Source organism: Capra hircus, chromosome 3, assembly GCF_001704415.2.
Source record: "Capra hircus breed San Clemente chromosome 3, ASM170441v1, whole genome shotgun sequence".
Lineage (NCBI taxonomy): Eukaryota > Metazoa > Chordata > Mammalia > Artiodactyla > Bovidae > Capra > Capra hircus.
The window spans coordinates 20,670,052-20,692,833 of NC_030810.1; the positions used below are offsets into that span (position 1 = coordinate 20,670,052).

At 53.5% G+C, this 22,782-nt stretch overlaps 1 protein-coding gene across 5 annotated transcripts in view; it reads left to right on the top strand.

Moving 5' to 3' along the window:
* Positions 1–21,811, top strand: part of MAST2 (microtubule associated serine/threonine kinase 2) — a 198,977-nt gene extending 177,166 nt beyond the window's left edge. For 4 of the 5 annotated variants that reach the window (XM_018043679.1, XM_018043683.1, XM_018043690.1 and 1 more), the window contains 21 exons: positions 123–198; positions 2,563–2,772; positions 7,031–7,132; positions 9,431–9,563; positions 10,358–10,419; positions 10,672–10,757; positions 11,196–11,404; positions 12,629–12,767; positions 14,263–14,395; positions 15,115–15,280; positions 15,861–15,962; positions 16,184–16,306; positions 16,478–16,587; positions 16,938–17,092; positions 17,294–17,574; positions 17,674–17,871; positions 18,496–18,722; positions 18,924–19,046; positions 19,466–19,602; positions 19,737–19,930; positions 20,232–21,811. In XM_018043679.1, coding sequence (XP_017899168.1) covers positions 123–198; positions 2,563–2,772; positions 7,031–7,132; positions 9,431–9,563; positions 10,358–10,419; positions 10,672–10,757; positions 11,196–11,404; positions 12,629–12,767; positions 14,263–14,395; positions 15,115–15,280; positions 15,861–15,962; positions 16,184–16,306; positions 16,478–16,587; positions 16,938–17,092; positions 17,294–17,574; positions 17,674–17,871; positions 18,496–18,722; positions 18,924–19,046; positions 19,466–19,602; positions 19,737–19,930; positions 20,232–21,754 — 4,489 coding nt within the window. In that variant the 3' untranslated portion in view covers positions 21,755–21,811. The remainder of the gene's footprint in view (positions 1–122; positions 199–2,562; positions 2,773–7,030; positions 7,133–9,430; positions 9,564–10,357; positions 10,420–10,671; positions 10,758–11,195; positions 11,405–12,628; positions 12,768–14,262; positions 14,396–15,114; positions 15,281–15,860; positions 15,963–16,183; positions 16,307–16,477; positions 16,588–16,937; positions 17,093–17,293; positions 17,575–17,673; positions 17,872–18,495; positions 18,723–18,923; positions 19,047–19,465; positions 19,603–19,736; positions 19,931–20,231) is intronic. The other variant, XM_018043687.1, reaches the window with a different exon arrangement.

Sequence of the window (22,782 nt, forward strand, 5' to 3'; positions counted from 1 at the left end):
CTCCTGAAGGTGGGAGTGTGTAGGTGCTGCAGATGGTGGGCAGGCACGGGCTCTGGGGATGGGCCTCTTTCTCCTCAATGTCCCTAGCACTAACGTAACACACTTATTTCTTTCTTATTTAGTCCTGGACGGTCACCAGTTTCCTTTGACAGTGAAATAATAATGATGAATCATGTATACAAGGAAAGATTCCCCAAGGTAAGGATCCAGATTAAAAGAAATGGTAATATCTCGAGGATGCCGCCTCCAGCCAGCCCCACTGCAAAGACCAGAGGTGGGAGGTAGCACCATGTCTCTGGAGGCAGCCAGAATAGGAGGGCACAACACGGCGGCTGCCAGACTGCCAGAGAAGAGGAGGGACAGAGGACCTGGAAGTCTGGGGACTGTGCTTGCAAGCCTCTGTTTCCCCACTCCCCACAGAAAAGGGGTGTCTAGAGGGAAATGTCAAAGCCATATCCTACCACATGTTAATGGGGAAGGAAAGAGCAGAGATCTTGGTTCTAACCCTCCGGTGAGGATCCATGAGTTGGGATCCCCCAGAAGGAGATTTGCCCTCTGAGAGCACCTTCATTCAAGGCAGATTTCTAAATTTCCCCTGCCATGAAATTGGCCAGAGGGAGCAGTAAGGTGGGAGACAGAGCTCAGAGTTGCTATTCACAACTGGACTTGTGTTTTCAAGTGGGGAAATGCCAAGGGGGGAGGCGAGTTACTGTCCTGAGATAGTTGGGAAGTGGGCTTCATCGCTGCAGTTTGATGGTGAACCTCCTCATATGTGGAACGAGAACCTTATTTTGCAGTTGCATTTCCTTTTGAAGACCACATGCCTAAACCCTGTGGTGTGGCTGCCTAACGATAGGCCTTGCCCCTGCAGAACAAACCAGCTCTGGAGAGAGGGAACCAGGGCCAGGTGGACCCCTCTTCGTGACAGCAGCAAGCATGAGGTCTTCAGGCCTCTTTCTTCATCCTCCATCCAGGCCCCCGGCTCTGCCTGTTCATCTGTATCAGGGCTGGCAATGTGTGATTTCCTGCTCCTCCAACGTGTCCTTTCTCTAGCCTCAGGGCGTCTCCGGGCACACATGGCAGGCTGAGGGAAGGCTGTGCCACCCTTGTGCTTTCCTTCTTCACAGGAAGCAGAGCAGTGAGGAAGAGCAGGTTCTGGGAGCAGACTGACTACGTCCAAGTCTGCCTCCGCTGTGTGTTAGTCTCGTGCCCTGGGGCAGATGATCAACTTCTCTGAACTTCGTTTGCCTCATCTGTAATTTGGGATAAGAAGAGAACCTCTCCCATAGGGAGCTTGTGAAGATCAATGAACATTGAATCCTTCTAGCTGCGCCCAGGACGCAGCAGCGCTCGGAGGCGTTAGCTGTTGTTTCGCTGCTGCTCCGTGGTCTGCACTTTCTGGCCTTTGAGTGGGCCCTGCAGAACGAGAGCAAAGCAGAGGGGCAGAGTGACGCTGTGCAAATCATCCTGTTGTGCTTGGTTCTTTATTTGAAAACTTGGGGGTGTGTATAGTATTTGGAAATGCACCCCATGTTTCCTCCTCCTCCTTATGTATTAGGCGTCATGTTATTCTAACATTCCATGTTTGTGTGTTCCCAAGTCATTCATGTAGGACGAAGTGATGATGGAGGAAATATGTTGATTCCTTCCACTCCCTCCTACCTCCTCTCCCCTCCCACCACCATATATATATGTGTCTATATATGCATAAACCAAAAATGTGTGTATACATACACGCACATACACAAATATCCACCTAAACACACTGAAAATCAGAAATTGCCACCTGGTGGGCAAAGAAAAGAAAGCCAAGCCCGAGATAGGCAGGAACTTGTTAGCTCACATATGTTCTTTCGACATTCATGTGCAGTTAGGTCCCCAAGAGGCTTCTGATTCAAACCCCATGCTGCTCTACTGGGGATCCAGGTCCATGAGCCAGCAGATTCACAACTTGAGTAAATACTCTGCACTTGGGTCCTAAGTTGAAGTAAGAGCATCCTGAGATAATCAGACTCCCTGTGGCTTGAAGAAGTTCCCAGTTTGGAGACAGATTTAGAAACCAGCAGTGTCCACACACCAAGTTTGTATAGTTGGGGGGTCCAGTGGAAGCACAGAGGAAAAGAAGCCCTAGTTTTCCTGGAGGAATCAAAGGCTTCCCAGAGGAAAATGATGCTTGAACTGAGATTAGAAGGAGTCTTAGGAGTTTGCCAGGCAGGCTTGGCAGGTGAAAAAGCCACACACAAGCAACAGCGTAAATGGACAGAGGCATGAGACAGCATAATGAAGGAGCGAAACAACAGAACCCCAGTGTCCTTAGAGCCAGAGAGCATGCCCTTTAAGGAGTGGAGAGGTGGACAAGGCCAGATGGGAGAGGGCCTTGACTGAATGTTTGACTTGACTTGAAGGCGGCCTTTCATGTGTCCAGTCATCGGGTTCCCCAAGTGCAACATGAGGAAAGCAGGATCACAGAGCCTGTCCTCAGGCTATGACCAGGCCCTTCAGGCTTAGCTCCAGGCGACCTGGCTCAGGAGGAGAGAGTCACTTGTCCTCTTTGACTTGCAGGCCACTGCACAAATGGAAGAGCGTCTAGCCGAGTTCATCTCCTCCAACACGCCAGACAACGTGTTGCCCTTGGCTGATGGAACCTTGAGCTTTATTCATCATCAGGTGATAGAGATGGCCCGAGACTGCCTGGACAAATCCCGGAGTGGCCTCATTACCTCACACTACTTCTACGAACTTCAAGAGAATCTAGAGAAGCTTCTGCAAGATGTGAGTGTCCTTGTGCAAAACTCTGGTGAACACTCCATGTGGCAGGGGTTATTGGTCCTGAGCTCAGATTAAGGCGGTCATGGTGCTCCCAGCCTGCTTGCCACCTCTTGCTAGTGTGGCGGGCCCACCTCACGTGTCCTGCTGCTGCTGCTGGACTTTGGTTCCTCCTCCATCCCCTGTATTTCTAAGAGAAGCCTGTTTAGTATCAGAACTCAGTGCTATGAGTTTTTTCCTTTTCTAATTCCAGTCACCCTGCCCGAGGTTCCAACACTGGTAGTGTTCATAAATATTTGCCTAGGAGACTTGTAACCCAAAGCCAGAAAGGGGCCCCAGTGGCTGCCGTGGGCTCTCGTTTGGTAGACACACTAGTCTACCAAAGGCCCTGGCAGAGGACTTTGTGAAGGCCAGGCCTCTTACAGGAAGGTAGTCTACACTGGTGTAAGCAGAGCCTTGAGACTGCCTCTTCTCAGCCGAGATAAAGCAGTCCTGAGGACTGCTCTGTGGGTTTATCTGTTCGCCGATACTCCCTATACATAGTGAGAAGTTCTCTAGTGGGGACAGACGGTTTAGAGACCTGGTGCTCCCGAGCGTGAGAAGTCTCCGGGTGAAGTAATCCAGAGGCCACTGAGTCCTCGCTACTTCGTGCTCCACTGTTGGCTTCCTCTCCACCTCTCCACTTGGGGGATGGGTGCTTCTCCGCAGACCACAGCTGTTCATATCACACCATTAGCACAATTTAGGGGAGAGGAGATGTGCTGTCTCCCTGGGGCTGGGCTCTTCATGTCACTAGAGTGTTTCCCAGGCCAGACCCAGTTACCTCCAGACCCATGCCTTCTCACCAGCTGAGCTGAGAGCCAAGGCTGATAATCAAATGGACTCCAGTGTGTTAGTCCAGAAGTTAGGAGCAGGAAGGTTTTTTTTTTCTTTAATTTAGGAAAAAGTTGAATCTAGAGAAAGGATCACGATCATTGCTGTCAGATACTGGAAGTCTTCTCGTATGTAACAGATGCATAGCTTTTCTGTCCCCTAAAAGGCAGACAAGCCCAGTGGACAACAGTTACTGTGAGAAAGGTTTTGATTTTAATAGATGAAGAAGTTCTTCCTTAAAAGTGTCTTTCTGATTTTAAAAGTATTCAGACATTGCAGAAATAGGAGTTTTAAAAAGCTAAAGTCCCATGAAACATCACTGGCAGCTGTTTGTTTCCGTTCAAGAATAACATTCTAACAGTTCTGTAACGATAGATAGGAATCTGGGACTGAGATATCAGGTAAATCAACCAGACTTCCAAGGTGGCTTGTACGTCTAAGATTGATCTTCTGGAATGCTAAAGTCAGAGTCCTGCCCAGAAACTACAGGCATTTTCCAGACTCATTGCCCCTGGAAGTAGGAAGAATACTAGACACGGAGCCAGTGCAGTCATATGTTCTGTCGTTTGCTAGGCCCTAGGAATGCAGAAAAGTTCAGTGCGGGTCTGGCTCAAGGAATTCGCCTTTGACGGGGGTGTACAGACCCATCAATAAGAATTACAGTAAAAATAACAGCTATTATTTATTGAAGTGTCCTGTGTGCCAGACATCACACTGAGTGCTCTATGAATTACCTCACTTTTGTTTTTTGTAGTAAGTGTGATTGATGAGCACTAGCTAGAGATGAATTCTGAGCACAGAGGAGGATATGCTGACTTTGTGGAGAGTTCAGGAAAAGTTGGATCTTGATGAGGAGGTAGGAGTTCATTGGACTTAGGAAGGAGTACAAACAACCTCTCAGAGGTGTGGAGGAACTTGGTACATTCTGGACATTACAGGTAAAGTAGTTTGACATGGCTAGAATGAAAGATGCCTGCGGGGAAACCTTGGTACATGAATATGCTAGTTACTGCACTAATTTAACTTCACAACAGCACTGTATGGAAGGTGCTAATATTATTCTCTAAATAAACAGATGAGAAAACCAAAACTTAAAGGGGCCAAGCTAGCCCAAGGTAACTTGTTTCTTGCATAACAGAGTTGGAACCCAAACCCAGGTTATTCATTCCAGAGCCTAAGGTCTTACACTTTCAAACACTCAGTCAGCAAGCATTGACGTCTGATAAGAGGCACCTATGCTAGGCTTAGTACATGAGGGAAAAAGAAAGACACAGGCTGTCTATTCACAAGGCCCAGCAGCATAGCTGTAGAGACAGTTAATTATAAGACAACATGCTAGTACCATGTGCTCTGAGCAAACAGCTAGGAGAACGTAGAAAAGGGAGCTGTTACTTCTTGTTCTTCGTGTGTGTATGTGTGTGTGTCATGGAGCAGGGGTCTTAGATGAGCCTTCACACAGTTGATATTTGGGGCTGCGCCTTAAAAGAGTGAACACAATTTCATCAAGTGCCCAGCCTCTCTTCTCATTTAATAACCAGGTTTTTTGTTGTTGTTGTTTTGTTTTAAAATGGTCTTCATTTGCTATATTTCTTTCCTTGCAACCTATTCACTACTCAGCATCCTGCCTTCCACTTTCTGTTCCCATATGCCACTAAAACTGTTTCAGGCAAAAGTCCCCAAAGAACTAACTGGCCAGTTGCCAAATCCTGTGACCTCTCTCAGCCCTCCTCTTTGCTTGCCTCTCTGCAGGAGTTTGCACAGTGAACAAACCTCTCCTTGATCTCCCCTCCCCCTGGTTGTCGTGACACTGTTCTCTCCCGTCTTGCTGCCCCTTCACAAGTTCTCTTAAATTCTGGTGTTCTGAGGAGCACCCTCCTGAGCATCCATGCTCCCGTTCTTCTTCACTCTGATCAGTCCTGTCAGCTCCCATGTCTTCAGCTGTCATCCATCCACTAAGGGTCCCTGCCCACCTGCATTCTCCTGAGTTTCAGATCCTTCACTTTCCTTCTCACATTGGCTGGTATTCTTCATTGCAAGTAGCAGAGCCACCTCAGAACAGTTTATTATATGAAGACTGAAAGGGCAGGTCCTAGAGAATTGAAGACAGCAGTGCAGCCAGGCTTTCGGAAGGGACCAGAGCTAGAAATGAGAACCTGTGGGAAGCCCAGGGAGTGTCATCTTCCTCCGGCCCACTCTGTTCTCTCTTTGGTAGGTATGCTCATCCTTTTCCCCAGAAGTGGGTTATACAGTTCTGTCACCCTGATATTAACCGTTGTTGTTGCATCCATCTTTCAGCACCTATATCCCCTCTGGTCAGCTGTTGGAAGTGGGAGGGAAAGTGCAGCCACACAATATAGATTCTAGAAGTCAGAGCAGTTTCCAGAAAAAAGAAGCTCTCCGGGGCTGAGCAAATACCTGAGGAAGTAGCTGGTGTAGTACCTCAGACTCTCCAGGTCCAAAACAGAACTCTTTTCCACCTAACTGCTTTGTCTTTAAAGCTAAAGGGAATATGTTCTCTACCTATCCTTGGGGCTTCCCTTGTAGCTCAGTTGGTAAAGAATCTGCCTACAATGCAGGAGACCTGGGTTCGATCCCTAGGTCAGGAAGACCCCCTGGAGAAGGAAATGGCAGTCCACTCCGGTATTCCTGCCTGGAGAATCCCATGGACAGAGGAGCCTGGTAGGCTACAGTCCATGGGATTGCAAGAGTCACGACTTAGCAACTTAACTACTACTGACTACTACTACCTATCCTTACCTAAATTGCCTATCTCTTTATATTATCTGTTTCATTTAGGGGTTCACTGAAATTTCCCCAAGATTGGAGCTGCAGTTACCATCTATTGCCTCTCGCACCCCTCAGGGCTGCTCTCAGATGACCCAGTCTGTCCATTTCCCTACATTCTTACTTCCTTGATTTATGCCTTTTTCGTCTTCACTATTGCCATAGCCTGCTGGTGGGCTTTCCTCCTTTTAGACTTGCCCTCTTTCAGGCACCGTCCCCACTACAGCCAGAGCCGCTCTCTGAAGTCCCTGCTGCTCGCCTCGCTCTCCTGCTTTGAGGTCTTTCTATTCCTTACAGTCTGTCTGTGATGGAAAGCATCAGTGAAGGCTCCATTGAGAGCTGCCTCTTGAGCTGGGGTCTGGTAGGTAAGTGAAGCCTGCTGGATGGAGAAGCAGGTAAAGCGGTGTGTCCGTGTGACACTCCTGTGTCATGCAGTGTTCACCAGCTCATGTGGCTCCTGCTCATGGCCCTCTGACCCCCTCTAAGGTCTCTGCTTTGCAGAGCTCTCTGTACTACAAAGCGCTTCTCCCCAGAGTCGGCTCTGTTCAGGCCAGTCCTGCTTCGCTCCGCCCGCAGATCGCTCAAGCTACCTTTGTCTTCTCTACAGGCTCATGAGCGCTCAGAGAGTTCAGAAGTGGCTTTTGTGATGCAGCTGGTGAAAAAGCTGATGATTGTCATTGCCCGCCCAGCTCGTCTCCTGGAATGCCTGGTGAGTGGGCTCTGGGAAGGTTGGGGTGGGGGGTGGTGGCTGGCGGGGAGGGAATAGGGACTGCAGAGGAAGTAGTCTGCTGACAGCAGAACTGTGGGGGCACCCACTGCCATTTCTGCTGCTGAAGTCCTTATTTAAATAGGATGTGCAAGCACTGGGGGACCAAATAAGTCCCTGAGGAAAGGTGGACACCCCTGAGGAGAGTGGTGGGGAGAGGTTTCATCTGCCCACCTGGCACTGGGCAAGCCCAGGTTAGTGGGAGCCCCAGGGCTGAGGAGCACAGGCCAGTTTTGTTTGCACAAGTTGAGTCCACCCTTCATTTGATCATTCAGTGACACTTTACTGAATGCCTCCTTCATTCTAGACACTGGAGATACAGGTATAAATAAAGCAGAGTCCTGATCCCATAATGCCTCCTCTGCAGCAGGGTTAGAATTCATCTTGAATGCCTTAGGTATAAGGCCTGAAGATGTCCAAATAATAGTTATGATATTGGCAGAAGTGTTGTGAACGGGGAAAATCCAAGGTGCAGCGGGAACATGGGGACTGGGGAAGGACGTGCCCTAGTCCTTCTCAGGATGGACAGGAATGAATGTTGAGTGAAGGCCCCCTGGGGAACGTGAAGCTTAGTCAGTGGCTTGAAGGATAACTGTGAGTTTGCCAGGGGAGAGCTGTCAGAAAGGACGTTTGATGGAGTACGGGTGTGTCTGAAGAGCTGGTGAGGGAAAAACTTGGGAGGTGGATCATGACAGGACCATGAAGTGTGCGGGTTCTTGGCTTAGAAGTTTGTGTTTATCTGTAAGGCCACTGGGAGCCATCAGGAAGTTTAGGTAAGAATGTGATGTGGTCAGATTTACTTTTTAAAACTAACTTTGTAAAGGTATAATTTACATACAATAAAATATATCCTATTTGGTTATACAGTTCAGTGAGTTTTAACAAATCTACACCTGTCTAGTCACTGCCACAGTTGAGATGGAAGATATGTCTCTCACCTCAGAAAATTCCCTTTGTGGCCCTTTGCAGTCAGCCACTTTCCCCTCCCCACCTCGCCTCCCACTCCAGACAGCCACCTATCTGCTCTTTCACTACGGTTAAGTTTGCCTCTTATACAGTTTCATATAAATTATATCATGCAGTATGTTCTGACTTCTTTAGCTCAGCATAATTTTGTAGCAATTCATACATATTATTCCATGCAGCAGTAATTGGTTCCTTTTTATTTCTGAGTAATATTCCATGAGATTTACTCCTGAGAAAGATAACTGTGGGCACAACACGGATCGTGAATTGGGGGAGAAGGCAGGATGAGCCAGGGACAGTGGGGCAGAGGCTCTTAATACAGTTCATGTGAGAGAGGCACGCCGTGAACTAGGACGGTGGGAGAGACCAGATAAAGAGAGCTGGGTAGAGGGGGGTTTATGAAGTAGACATTCTGACTAGACAGAGATGGAGGAAGAAGAAGGTAATAGAATTTCCCAGTCTGGCTTAGATTTTACCCAAATAGGTGGTGGTGGTGTTTTCTAAACCCCTGAGAACAGAGGTAAAGGAAAGCAGTGGAGGCTGGGGTTGTGGTGACCAGAGGGCCGCTCCTGCAACAACATGAAGTCTGTGATTAAACAGCGGCTGGCAGTTAAGTCTGGGCTTGTGCAGTGGTTTTGTCTTTCTCCCTGCCTCTGTGGCCATGGTCAAATCCATGCAGCTCTGTGAGACTTGACTTCCTCCCCAAGATCATAGAGGTATCATCAGGGCTTAGCACCGAGTATGACACTTAGTAGGCACTCAGTCAGTGAGGCCCTTATTATTCTGTGCTCTGGGCAGACAAGGACTTCTGTGCTGTGTCCATATGGCTCTCTAGACCCCAGGACACAGGGGTTGCTCAGTAGATGCCTGACAGCATGGGTGTGTGCCATCAGGGCTGTGCAGTGTGATTGAAGGTGGGCCAGGACTGCCCCTCTGCACTAGGTATGGGAAGACTCCGGACAATGCTGTGTCTGGCTGGCACAAGGCTTTGGACCAGCAGATAGGCAGAGCTCTCTTGAAACTGAAAGCTCTGAGTCGTCTTGCTGTAGAAGACAGCAGATGTTTAGGATGTCGAGTCTGGAGGTAACCTTTAAGACAGCTTTGTCCCCATTGGTCCCTGACTCATGATGTTTCTGGGGATTCTGGGGTAGGGGTGTCCATCACAAAGAGGAAGTCTTCCTATTCCTCCTGCTCTGGGTAAATGCCTTAAAACCATAAAGGCCAGCAGCCTTTGCTTGTAGCTCTCACCACTGACTACCTCTCTCCCCGGTACAGGAGTTTGACCCTGAAGAGTTCTACCACCTGTTAGAAGCAGCTGAGGGCCACGCCAAAGAGGGACAAGGGATTAAATGTGACATTCCCCGCTACATCGTTAGCCAACTGGGCCTCACACGGGATCCCCTAGAGGGTGAGCATGCAGCCTCGTGGCTGCAAAGAGGCCCCACAGCCTACACGCTCTAACAGCAGGGAAACCACTGGAAGAAGAGGGTTAGCTGGACAGGGACACAACACAGCCTCAGAGGCCCGAGGGCTGTAGGAAAACCCTGTGTTCTGTGTCATAAAAGAGCCACTCCTTCGAGATTGTCCACATCTGCCTTCTGACACCCAAGCAGAGTTGTCTTGGGCGCACCTGGGTTGGATTTAGATCCTAAAGGTCAAAAGAGGTCAACACAAGGACCCCAATCACATTTTCAAAAACGGTCACCTCATCTGCATGCTTGCCTCCCCTGCAGCCACCTTACAGGTCCGCCTGTGTCTTGGGGTGGTCCCGACTCCGGGCTTCACCTTGAGCCTCTCGTAAAGGTGGGCATCTGAGTCCCTTGTCTCTAGTCGTCCCGCCCCTGCCTTTCCTACTTCCCGGCCTCATCCAGCAGAGCAGAGTCTTGGCCGGCAGGACGGGGGCCGGCTACCAGCTTCAGGCCTGTTTTCAGCTATTGTCCCGAGTTTGAGGGAAGCTTTATAGAATTTTCCAGGCCTTTTGAACGGCACTGGACTTAGAGAGATACGAGTGGCAATGTTATTTGGCAAACAAGTCCAAAAGCTGTGACTCCACTAAAGCCAGAGCCGCAGATCACCTCCCAGGCCGGTGCAGGGAGCATTTGTGCCCCTGCTGCGCACGTCTGTCCTGTGGCGCGAGCGGGTGGCCGAGAGGCCTGAGGTTGCCGCGCACACTTTTGTCTTGTGTCCTTGCTTTGTTTCTAGAAATGGCCCAGTTGAGCAGCTATGACAGTCCCGACACTCCGGAGACAGATGATTCGGTCGAGGTAAAGACTCTGAGCTCTTGCCTCAACCCTGGGGCCTGAGCCCTGTGGAGTGTGGGCTGTGGGTTCTCTCAGAGACTGTGCAGGAGGGCCAGCGGACAGGGCGGTCGCCGCACGGGCTGAGGGCTCTTCAGCTCCGGGAGGAGTCGGGAGGCTCCGGCAGGGCTGAGCGGGGCAGGCACTGGGGCACAGCCCCCCCAGGTGTGTGCACTCTGACGAGCATGCCTGCCCCCTGCCTTTTCCCTTGTCTTCCAGGGTCGTGGGGCATCTCTGACATCGAAAAAGACGCCCTCTGAGGAGGACTTCGAAACCATTAAGCTCATCAGCAATGGCGCCTATGGGTAAAGGCAGGGGTCGGGTGTGGCCGGGACTGGAGCTCAGTTGGCCCGTGGGCTCTTCTTTCTGGAAGTGAGTGGTACCTGGTCCTCTGGGCAGCAAGACTGTCCCTCAGGATGGCCCTTCTCCCTCCGTGAAGCCTCCTAGGGAGGCGAGAGTGCAGTTCCCTCTGACAGCTGAGCGTGGTGCCTTTCCTGGGCAAGAGCCCCTCTTCCCTTGGGGGCACTTCTCCACTCATGAGCTCTGAGGAGGGGTTGAGCTGTGTTCTCAGGAACTCAATGAGCTCCCAGGTCAGGCCCTCGGGTCCTTCTCACTGTTGAACACCACCTGCCCCTCTGTTCCATACACTGATAAAGTGCGAAAGGAGTCGGTTTGACCCCCAGGCTGGCAGTGGCGGAGGGCATAGCCAAGGGCCGTGGGGAACAGACAGGCTTTGCTTCCAGGGCCGTGTTCCTGGTGCGGCACAGGTCCACCCGGCAGCGCTTTGCCATGAAGAAGATCAACAAGCAGAACCTGATCCTGCGGAACCAGATCCAGCAGGCCTTCGTGGAGCGGGACATCCTGACTTTTGCCGAGAACCCCTTTGTGGTCAGCATGTTCTGCTCCTTTGAAACCAAGCGCCACCTGTGCATGGTGATGGAGTATGTGGAAGGTACTGGGGGACAGGTGGCCTGCTTGGGGGCCAAGGCACAGTCAGAGACAGCCCTGATCAGGGCCCAGCAGCTTTGTGGGGGTGTGGCATTTCAGGGCCCAGCTTCCCCACCTGTCCTTGGCCCTGGTTTCTGCTTTAGGATCATAGAGACCATTTGGCCATGGCGGGCACCAGGCCACCAGGGAGAGGCTTCTGGAGCAGTAGCTGCCATGAAGCTGCCCACGTCAGGCACAGAGAGAGGCACTCTGGGACGGGGTGTATATGCCCCTCAGCTGTAAAACCTGTGCCCAAAGCCTGCACGGCCCACAGCCTACTGGCATCACACAGGACCGAGGAGGCAGCAGAGCCACCCACGCCCAGGATCAGTCGCTGGGAGGATTGCATCTGGGCCCTCAGGAGAAAAGCAGGCTGCCACCCTGACAGATGACTTTAGAGGGGCACCCCTTAAAGAGCATACAGCATGCTCAGGTTGGCGCAGAACAGCATGGCAGAGCACAGCTTCTCCAGTGGCCTTCCCCTCCCTTCGTCAGGGCTGTGCACAGCTTCCAAAGACATTTTGCCTAAGTCTTTAAGTTGGGAACAACACTCCCCTTTTAATTCCCTGGGTATGTGCTGGGAGTTTACAATGTTACTTTACTCAAAACTAAAGGGCTTCCCTGGTGGCTCAGAGGTTAAAGCGTCTGCCTGCAATGTGGGAGACCTGGGTTCCATCCCTGGGTCGGGAAGATCCCCTGGAGAAGGAAATGGCAACCCACTCCAGTATTCTTGACTGGAGAATCCCATGGATGGAGGAGCCTGGTGGGCTACAGTCCACGGGGTCGCAAAGAGTCGGACACGACTGAGCGACTTCACTTCACTTCACTTCAAAGGACAGCCAACAGGAAGGAAATAACACATGCTGAAATATCAGCCAGATGTGTTTATAATAAACAGGATTCCCACCCAAAAATAACTTAGTCCTGTCCCAACAAGTCAACTTACAGGCATAGAGGCCTGGGTTCCTTCCTTCTTTGGCCTGAACAGTGGCCTTGACCGTCCCCGGCTGATTCCTCTTGCTCCTGCTCCGGTCCACAGTCTGTCTCCCACCCACACCAGCAGCAGGGGTGCTAGAATCACCATCTCTAGCACCGGGGAGTTTGGTGAGGCCACCTCCTCTGGGGCCTCTGAGACCATCTGGAGCAGGGCACTGGCTCCCTCCTTCATGGTGGCCTGGGCTTGTTGCAGGAGGAGACTGTGCCACGCTGCTGAAGAACATCGGGGCCCTGCCAGTGGACATGGCGCGCCTGTACTTTGCAGAAACCGTGCTAGCCCTGGAGTACTTACACAATTACGGCATCGTGCACCGTGACCTCAAGCCTGACAAGTATGCCCACTTTTCGAGTCCCTTGTCTAGGGTCTCCCACTCGGGTCTCAAGATAAATGAAGGCAGACACAGCATGTTTGAATTTATCTCAAATGGCTACTCATGTGGGTGTGCACCCAGGCTTGGTACTCTAACCCCTGACTATCCCCAGATGTGAAGAACATTGACAGCAAGGTCCGGCAAGGGCATTGTAAGGCCTTGGTGACATCAAAGAATCACTGAGGAGCTCTACCCAAGAACCCAAGCAGAAGCAAAAGAACCCACACATCTAGTAGATGGCAGAGCAAGTGGGCTGACATCTGCTGGCATGTGCTCTCTGCCAAGCACTGTATTCTCGTCCCTGGTCTATAGAGCTTAAGTCCAGTGTGGGTGACTCTCTCATGCTGAGGAGCAGGATACACAAAGACACACACAGGTGTGAGGAACTACAAACAGCACAGTATGGCTGAAGCTGAGACTGTTAGTTAGAGTAGTGACTGAGGGGCCGGGATTGAACCATCAAGGGACCTTTTATTTAGTTTGGGTTGAGTTTTAAAGGGTCCTAGAGAATCTCTGACCCAGGGCTTCCTTGGTGGCTCAGACAGCAAAGAATCCACCTATATTGCGGGAGACCTGGGTTCGATCCCTGGGTTGGGAAGATCCCCTGAAGGAGGGCATGGCAACCCACTCTGATATTCTTGCCTGGAAAATCCCCATGGACAGAGAGAAGCCTGGTGGGCTACAGTCCATGGGGTTGCAAAGAGTCGAACACAGCTGAGCGACTAAGCGCAGAATACACACAGAGAGCCTCTGAAGGATCTGTTAACCACCAGGTGATGCACTCAGACTTTGGTTTAGGTTTAGGAAGATCACTGCCCATGGAAAGAGGTGGTGAGACCACAGCAGTAGCCTAGGCCCCAAACAGCAGTGCCTGCCCTGGAGAAGAGTCGGGTGGGAGGAGAGAGGGATGGGGAAGTGGGAAGGAAATGATGAGGCTGGGATGGGAGAGCAGGCTGAGACATCTTCCATGTTTCCATCTTGAGGCTGGGGTGATAAACCTCTGTCATGGAAAGCGGCTTTGACATTAGACAGACTGCATTCATAGCGCTCCTTAATTCTGTGAGCTCAGGTCAGTGAATTAATCCTCTTTGAGCTTCGTGTTCCTCCTCTTGGGGATGATAATACCTGCTTTGGTTGTGTTATTCCTCTGTAAGACCTTTCATGAGCCACAATATTTTTATAAACAATCGCTAAAGCATTTATCACAGAGCTCAGTACGTAAGAGAACCACTGCTTTTCACTGAGAAGAGGACCCATTTGGACCCATTTGGGCGAGGGGCTGGGCAAACGTGGGTTAGTTGCTCATGCCGAGTGCAGTTTTCACCCAGCCAGAGCTGCTTGTTCTCTCACAGCTGCCTGTCCCCCTGTCTGAGTGAGGAAAGGGGGAGTATGCTAAAGTCAGCACTCTTGGAAGACCAGGAAATAACTCCAGACATTTGTTTCTCTGGTTTCCCAGCCTGCTGATTACATCCATGGGGCACATCAAGCTCACTGATTTTGGCCTTTCCAAAATCGGCCTTATGAGTCTGACTACAAACTTGTACGAGGGCCACATTGAAAAGGATGCGCGGGAGTTCCTGGACAAGCAGGTAAGAAGGACGGTTGAGAGCTTGGGGGTTGAATCCCAGGCCTCAGAGTAAGGACTGGGAGCCGCATGCTTCCCCTGCAGCTCAGTGTTAAGACTGAGAGCGCCTGTCTTTTCCTCCTTGTGGTTCAGGGATGTGCTGAGAGAGGGAGCACCTTTGGAAACAGGGTGGCCCATGAGAATCAAATGGATAGAAAACCCAAAATCATCTTCCTCCTGGGGCTTGGGAGATCGGTCTCAGGACCGTTGACACTGTCAGAGCCAACACTAGGTCGGTCCTGAGGCTCCTGGCCTCAGTGAAGGGCAGAGCTCTCCCAGCGCCTATGTCCTGAGAACACAGCTCCAAGTTTCCACTGGGCTGCCTCTGAAGAGTAGCCTCTGGGCGTTTCCTGATTTGACATTTCGGGTTGTGACTGTCCACAAGTCGCTGTAGTAGTCAAGTGGCCATGGGGTCTGTTCTTTGGGAGGCTCGAGGGCAGAGGCCAGTTGTGGGCACCCCATGCCGAAAGGGATAGAACTAGATGTTTCAGTTAATTAGGAAATACATAAACTTACCGCACCGATAGCGCCAGCTCTGGTGCCCTGGGGCTCCTGTCACTTCTGCTCATTAACCAGAGTGCGATGAGTCTTCATTCAGAGACTTTCTGCTCCAAGAAGCGGGAGCACCCCCACCCATCCAGCCACCATGCCAGGTGCTGAGCCCCCCAACTTCTCTGTGCCCAGGTGTGCGGAACCCCAGAGTACATTGCACCTGAGGTGATCCTGCGGCAGGGCTATGGGAAGCCGGTGGACTGGTGGGCTATGGGCATCATCCTGTACGAGTTCCTGGTGGGCTGCGTCCCTTTCTTTGGAGATACTCCGGAGGAGCTCTTTGGGCAAGTGATCAGTGGTAGGTACCATCACCCCAGCCCACTGTGGGGACAGAATCCAGATCCACAGATATGATTTACACAAGCATCTGTGAGGCTTACAAGTTCTTGCTCTGAATTCTTATGTGTGTGTTTGGTGTGCTTGCTTCAGATGTACACGTGCACACCCTGTGTGTCACCTAGCACTTGTTCTGATCATGTTTGTGATCCCGCATATGTGCATGGGTGTACTTGTGCTGTGAGTGTGAGTTCTGTGTGTGTGTGTGTGTGTGTGTGTGTGTGTGAGTGTACATGTGTCGGGAGTATAAAGGCAGGGTGAGCTGGAGATTAGAACAGGGGACACCACTGCTTTTCAGTGGCTACTCTGGATCAAAGAACCAGCCGTGGTCGAGGATGTGGGAGATTCCCCCAGAGAGAGAGGAACTTGTGCAACTGGAAGTGGGTCCCAGGCAAGGCTTTCACGGCTCTGGGCTGGGCCCTTTATACCTCCCCATGGCGTATCCTATCCTAGGACCCTCTTCTCCAGCTCCCCACTCTGCCCACGACTTCTAAGACCTTCTCTAACCCACTCCTTCCCTTGTCACCCCGATGACTCTTCAGATGAGATTGTGTGGCCTGAGGGGGACGATGCTCTGCCGCCGGATGCCCAAGATCTCACCTCAAAACTGCTCCACCAGAACCCGCTGGAGAGACTGGGCACAGGTGGGACAGGCCCCAGTAAGGGAGGGGCGGGGCTTTCCGTGCAACTGGGAGGTTCAGGCTTCAGATGTGGGCAGTGCCCCTGGTTCCTGACTGCCGTGCTTCCTATGGGCAGAAGAGGAAGATGTTGGAGCTGAGGCCTCCAGGCCCAGCCTCTCGGGAACTAGGTTCTCACTGGATATGCTGACCTGGACTCCACCCGCCCAAACCATCCCTGTCCACAGGCAGTGCCTATGAGGTGAAGCAGCACCCATTCTTCACTGGTCTGGACTGGACAGGACTTCTTCGCCAGAAGGCTGAATTTATTCCTCAGCTGGAGTCAGAGGATGATACCAGCTACTTTGACAGTAAGGCCACTGGTGGGACAGGGAGGCGTGGGAATCCTACCTGTGCCCAGAGACACTTGTGTGCCCTGAGCTTGGTATTGGGAGTCACTTCTCCAGGCCCTCCTAAGGTCTGATAGGGTTGAAGGAGGCCAGCACCAGGGCCTCTGAAAGGCATTACCATGTGTGTCCCAGCCCGCTCAGAGCGATACCACCACGTGGACTCGGAGGACGAGGAGGAAGTGAGTGAGGATGGCTGCCTTGAGATTCGCCAGTTCTCGTCCTGTTCTCCAAGGTTCAACAAGGTGCGACCGGTGCAGCCCCAGCTGGAGAACTGGGAGGACCAGACCTGTTGAGGGATGTGCTAGGGCCAACTAAGAGGGCAGGGGCTGGCGCTGTCTCCAGGAAAAGAGGGGAGAGGGCCGCACCTGCACGGAGTGGATGCTTCCAGGTCTACTCAGGGCCCTGAGGTATGAGATGCCAGGGTGGGGCCAGGTCAGACCAGTGGAATGGCTGTTTCCTTGAATGTTCTTCAGCTGTGTACAGGGGAGGAAAGGGGAGACTTAGCTCCAGTTCCTGGGCTTCAGGCGCCGGGGATCCTTTGTGGCCCGTGGTGTGGTGGTTGGGCATCCCGGCAGGTGTCCTGTGCCCGCAGGTGTACAGCAGCATGGAGCGGCTCTCGCTGCTCGAGGAGCGCCGGACGCCACCCCCCACCAAGCGCAGCCTGAGTGAGGAGAAGGAGGACCGCACGGATGGCCTGGCGGGGCTGCGGGGCCGAGAGCGGAGCTGGGTGATCGGCTCCCCTGAGATGTGAGTGCTCAGAGCTGGGCCAAGGTGGGCGGCACGGCCATCCGTGGGGCGGTCACCGATGACGGGGAAGGACGTGATGCCGTGAGGGGCCTTTGCGCGTGCGGCTCCCGGAGGGAGGTTCTGTGAGCCGAGCCCCCGAGGAGGCCTGGGCTGGAGGAGGGAGGCCGCTGGGCCCTCCACCCTCGGCCTCGTGTCTCCCAGATTACGGAAGCGGCTGTCGGTGTCCGAGTCGTCCCACACCGAGAGCGACTCCAGCCCTCCACTCACAGTGCGGCGCCACTGCTCGGGCCTCCTGGACGTGCCTCGCTTCCCGGAGGGCACTGAGGAGGCTGTTGGCGCCCCCAGGAGGCAGCAGCAGGAGGGTGCATGGCTTCTGACCCCGTCTGGAGAGGGGGCGTCTGGGCCTGCTGTGGAACGGCCGGCCGAGCGGCGGCTGAAGCTGGATGAGGAGCCTGCTGGCCAGAGCAGCGCCCCCAGCCCAGGTGCGGCCCCGCGAGTGGAGGGCCTGGCTGGGGTGCTGCGGGGGGCCCGGAGTGGAGGCTCAGCTGCACAGTGGACCCCATTGCTCGCTTGGTCCACAGCCATGGAGACCCGAGGAGGCCGCGGAACCCCACAGCTGGCGGAGGGAGCCACAGCCAAGGCCATCAGCGACCTGGCGGTGCGCAGGGCCCGCCAGCGGCTGCTCTCTGGGGACTCCATAGAAAAGCGCACCGCTCGCCCCATCAACAAAGTGATCAAGTCCGCCTCAGCCACAGCCCTGTCCCTTCTCATTCCTGCCGGTGAGGCCCCCGGGGAGTGAAGACCAAGGTTCATAGCAAGGGCCTTGGCCTCTCTATGGGCCTGTGGCCAGGGCTCTGACCCCAGCAGGTGTGTCTGTGTGTTGTGTTGAGGAGCAGGTGTCAGAAAGACTGCGTGTCACTGCTGTCCGTTTGTTAAGGGACTGAGGATCAGTCTCGGGTTGTGTGTGTGCGCACCAGAAGGCAGATAGCACTTTGTGGCAAGTGCAGGCTCCAAGCCAGAGAGCTTACATTCAGATCCTGGCTCCATCTCTAAAGGGCCCTTGATCTTGAGGAAGTTGCTTAACCCCTTTGAGCTTCAAATTCCTCATCAAAAAATGTGAATATCCATAATGGTAGCTCATAGGATAATTGTGACATTCAAGTATGAAGTACTTGTATGGTCCCTAGAACATATAAGTAAGCGCTTAGTAAATGCTTGCTGCCATTTTCCATCACCTCCTGGGTCTGTGAGGGTCTGGGCACATGAGGGGGCTTTGCTGTTCGGAGGCTGTGGGGAAAACAGGCCTGGAGGCAGGCTCTGTGACTAGAGCTGTGTGGGGGCAACAGCCCAGATGGGCTGGGCTCAAGCGTGGACCTGCTAAGTCCCAGCTTCTCCTTCTCCAGAGCACCACTCCTGCTCTCCACTGGCCAGCCCCATGTCCCCACATTCCCAGTCATCCAACCCATCATCCAGGGACTCTTCTCCAAGCAGGGACTTCCTGCCAGCCCTCAGCAGCTCACGGCCCCCCATCGTCATCCACCGAGCCGGCAAGAAGTATGGCTTCACCCTACGAGCCATCCGTGTCTACATGGGTGACTCAGATGTCTACACCGTGCACCACATGGTGTGGGTATGTCGGGCCATCCAGACCTGTTGTCCCCCAACTTCATCACTCCTCTTCCTTCCTCTTACTAGGGCCTGTCTGTCCCTGCCCACACCACCCTCCAGGGTCAAAGGGTGGGGCGGAGAGGGGTCACAGCTTGATGAGCAGAAGTAGGCCCACCCTTCATGCCCAGGCTCCAGACTGAGGACTGTTCTCTCCCCGGCACAGCACGTGGAGGATGGAGGTCCAGCCAGTGAGGCAGGGCTGCGTCAGGGGGACCTCATCACGCACGTCAACGGGGAGCCTGTGCATGGGCTGGTGCACACGGAGGTGGTGGAGCTGATCCTGAAGGTCAGTGCTGGGAGTGCCACCTGCAACCCCTGCATGACCCCAGCCTTGAGTCTGTGACTGGCCGTAGGGGAGTGGGGCACACGCACAGCTGGCACTTAAGATAGGCGCCCATACACATGGGTGTGGCTGGAGCAGAGGGTTTTCCCTGGAAGGTGACACCCTCCTTGATCAAGGCGGGGATCCTGCCGAGCTGTGGAATTGAACACAGGCCTGTGAGCCTCTTCTCTCTCTTCCCAACCCTGAGCCACTCGGGCTCCAGTGGAGCTGTTTCCTGGTCTGTGAAGAGGGGAGGCGGTCCCTGTTTCAGACCTGGTGCTGCAGAGGCAGAAACTCATGCTGTGGACAGCCGTGCCAGGTGCGAGGGACCGGGGCAGGAACATGGCCACGGCCTTAGTCTAGGCGCATGCTCTGTTCCCCAGAGTGGAAACAAGGTGTCTATTTCAACAACTCCCCTGGAGAACACGTCCATTAAGGTGGGGCCTGCTCGGAAGGGCAGCTACAAGGCCAAGATGGCCCGAAGGAGCAAGCGGAGCCGGGGCAAGGATGGACAAGAAAGGTGAGCCAGACTCAGCCACGGGGGTCCACTCTGAGCCACGCCAGGGCCGGTGTGCGCCGGGCACCCCAGCCCCGGGCCCAGTGTGTGCTGTGCCCCGGTCAGAACTCAGACCACCTCTGACCTCATCTCTGCAGCAGAAAAAGGAGCTCCCTGTTCCGGAAGATCACCAAGCAGGCATCCCTGCTCCACACCAGCCGCAGCCTTTCTTCCCTTAACCGCTCCCTGTCATCTGGCGAGAGTGGGCCAGGCTCGCCCACACACAGCCACAGCCTTTCTCCCCGCTCTCCCACGCAGGGCTACCGGGTGACCCCTGAAGCCGTGCACTCAGGTATGGAGAGTTCCCTGCAAGTCGCAGAGCAGCCCCTTGGAGGTGGCAGAGTCCAGGGCCCTCTGTGCATCTCACCCATCCCTCTCCAAGGCTCTTGCTCAGCCCACCCCCAGCAGATCCAAAAGTCCTGGGGAGGAGGTGACAGGCGAGGGATGACCTCATGTCTGTAGCCCGAGCTCTGGTTCCCTGGTGGGGTCACCTTGATGATCTGGGACATTCCAGGGCTAAGCCCTGTTTTTCCCCTCAGTCACTTCTAAGAGCTAACTCCTCTACCTCTGTGTGTGTGTCTGTCTGTGCAAAGTTGGGGGGAATTCATCACAGAGCAGCTCCCCCAGCTCCAGCGTGCCCAGTTCTCCCGCTGGCTCTGGGCACACACGGCCGAGCTCCCTCCACGGTCTGGCGCCCAAGCTCCAACGCCAGTACCGCTCTCCACGGCGCAAGTCGGCAGGCAGCATCCCGCTGTCACCACTGGCCCACACCCCTTCACCACCGCCAGCAGCTTCACCTCAGCGTTCCCCATCACCTCTCTCTGGCCATGGGGCCCAGGCCTTCCCCGCCAAGCTCCACTTGTCGCCTCCCCTAGGCCGGCAACTCTCACGGCCCAAGAGCGCAGAGCCACCCCGCTCACCACTACTTAAGAGGGTGCAGTCGGCTGAAAAACTGGCGGCTGCACTGGCTGCTTCTGAGAAGAAGCTCGCCACTTCTCGAAAACAGAGCCTTGACCTGCCCCACCCCGAGCTAAAGAAGGAATTGCCCCCTAGGGAAGTCAGCCCTCTGGAGGTAGTTGGGCCCAGGAGTGTGCTGTCTGGAAAGGGGGCGCTGCCAGGAAAAGGGGTGTTGCAGGCTGCTCCCTCACGGGCCCTAGGGACCCTCCGCCAGGACCGGGCTGAACGGCGAGAGTCGCTGCAGAAGCAGGAAGCCATCCGGGAGGTTGACTCTTCGGAAGATGACACTGATGAGGGGCCTGAGAACAGCCAAGGTGTTCAGGAGCCAAGCTTGGTACCCCACCGAGAAAGGGGCCAGGATCCACCCCTCAGAGGAGCAGGAGAGGGTGAGGAAGAGGACGCCTTCTTGCCCCTGGATCCCAGGGGCCAGGGCCCAGCGGTCCCAGGCCTACTGACAGGGGTCACACTGGGATCTCCCAGAATGGAAAGCCCTGGTATCTCCCAGAAGAAGCTTGGGATCCTACAGGCTTTTGAAGAGGGTTCCAGCTCCTCGTCCTCAGCCCCCAACCTGGGGAAGGCTGGCCCCACAGACCCCATCCCCGCTGAAGGCTGCTGGAAAGCCCAGCACCTCCACACCCAGGCACTGACAGCACTTTGTCCGAGCTCTTCAGGACTCATCCCTGCCAGTTGCTCCACTGCCTCCACCCCTGGAGAGCTGGGCCCATGGTCCTGGAAATTCCTCTTCAAGGGCCCTGACAGGGCATCCCCAGCTGGAAAGGCAGCAATGGAAGATAGGCCAGCCAACTCCCAAGATTTGGAAACTACAACTCCAGGCCATCCTACAAACCTGTCCCCCAGACAGGAGGGGAAGTCATGGCCACCCAGTGCCCCTGGGCTGGCCCATCCACCTTGTGAGGTTCCCAGCCAGAGCTGGCTATGGGAGTCTGAGTGTGCACAGAGAGAAAAAGAGGAGCCAGCACTGGTCATCACCAAAGTGCCTGATGCCTCAGGTGACAGGAGGCAGGACGTTCCATGCAAGAGCTGCCCCTTCACCCCGGAGCCTGGGCCCAGCCTGCTCCAGAAGGGCCAAGACCCAGGGGGCCCTCAGAAGCATCAGGACTTGGCATTGGCATCTGATGAGCTTTTAAAGCAAACGTAGAACTTGTTTGCCATTTCTTGCACTCGGTCCTGTGTAATACACACTCTTGGAAACTATCTTTATGTCTTTTGCTTGCTTCTTTCCTTCAGTCCATACAAATGTAACGTAAGGTCCTCTGGTGCTGAGAACATGATGGTGAATGAGACAGTTCCCACTGTCGTGGGAGCCTAAGCCGGAGAGGCTTCCAGACACTGTGGGGTCTGAGCTCAAACCTGAAGGATAGATGATAGGTAGTAACTTGCTAGAAGAGTGAGAATTTAGTGTGAGAATGAATGTACAGAGAAAGCACACATTACTGCCCATATATCTGGTACAATCAAAGAACTAAAATTAATTCAAACTGGTATTGAGTCTAGTGAGTTAGGCTAGGGCCATATCTAAGAGTCTTCTAGGAATCTAGACTTTCTCTAGGTGATGGGGAACCAGTAGCTGTAAATATTCCTGCTTTCTAGAGAAGGGAACTCAGGTTTTTCAGACATTAACATGGGCAAGATCATACAGCTCGGGCAGAGCTAAGATTAGAATCTAGGTCCTCTTGACTCTAGAAGTCATATTTATCTCATTTGGAGTGCCTCTTAGCTAGTAAATGAAGAAAAAGAGGTAGAGGGAGGTGAAGAGTTGAACTTGGGCTATCTTTGAGGTACTGCGGGTCATCCAGAAGGTCGGGTGCACGTGTCTGGAGTTCAGTAGGGAAACGCAGACTGAAGATAGAAATCTGAGCACCATCAGTGTATCAGTGGTAGTGTACTAGCATTTAAGGCAAAGACAGACTTGGAGGAAGCAGCCAGAAGAGTCATAAAATCCAAACGGAGTTTTTAAATGGAAGGAGAAGTTATTTGGTAAAATGCTGACAGAGAACTGCCTCTGGATTAAGTCACAAACCCTTAATGTTTGTCGCCAGTGAGCCCTTCCTGGGCTGTCATCAGGGAGGCCTCAGCACTGGAGATGGACACTGCTGATGTGGGCAGCCGCCATGGGTAGAATGCACTTGGTGAGTGGCTGGTGTGGAAGGGAGGACGAGGATGGAG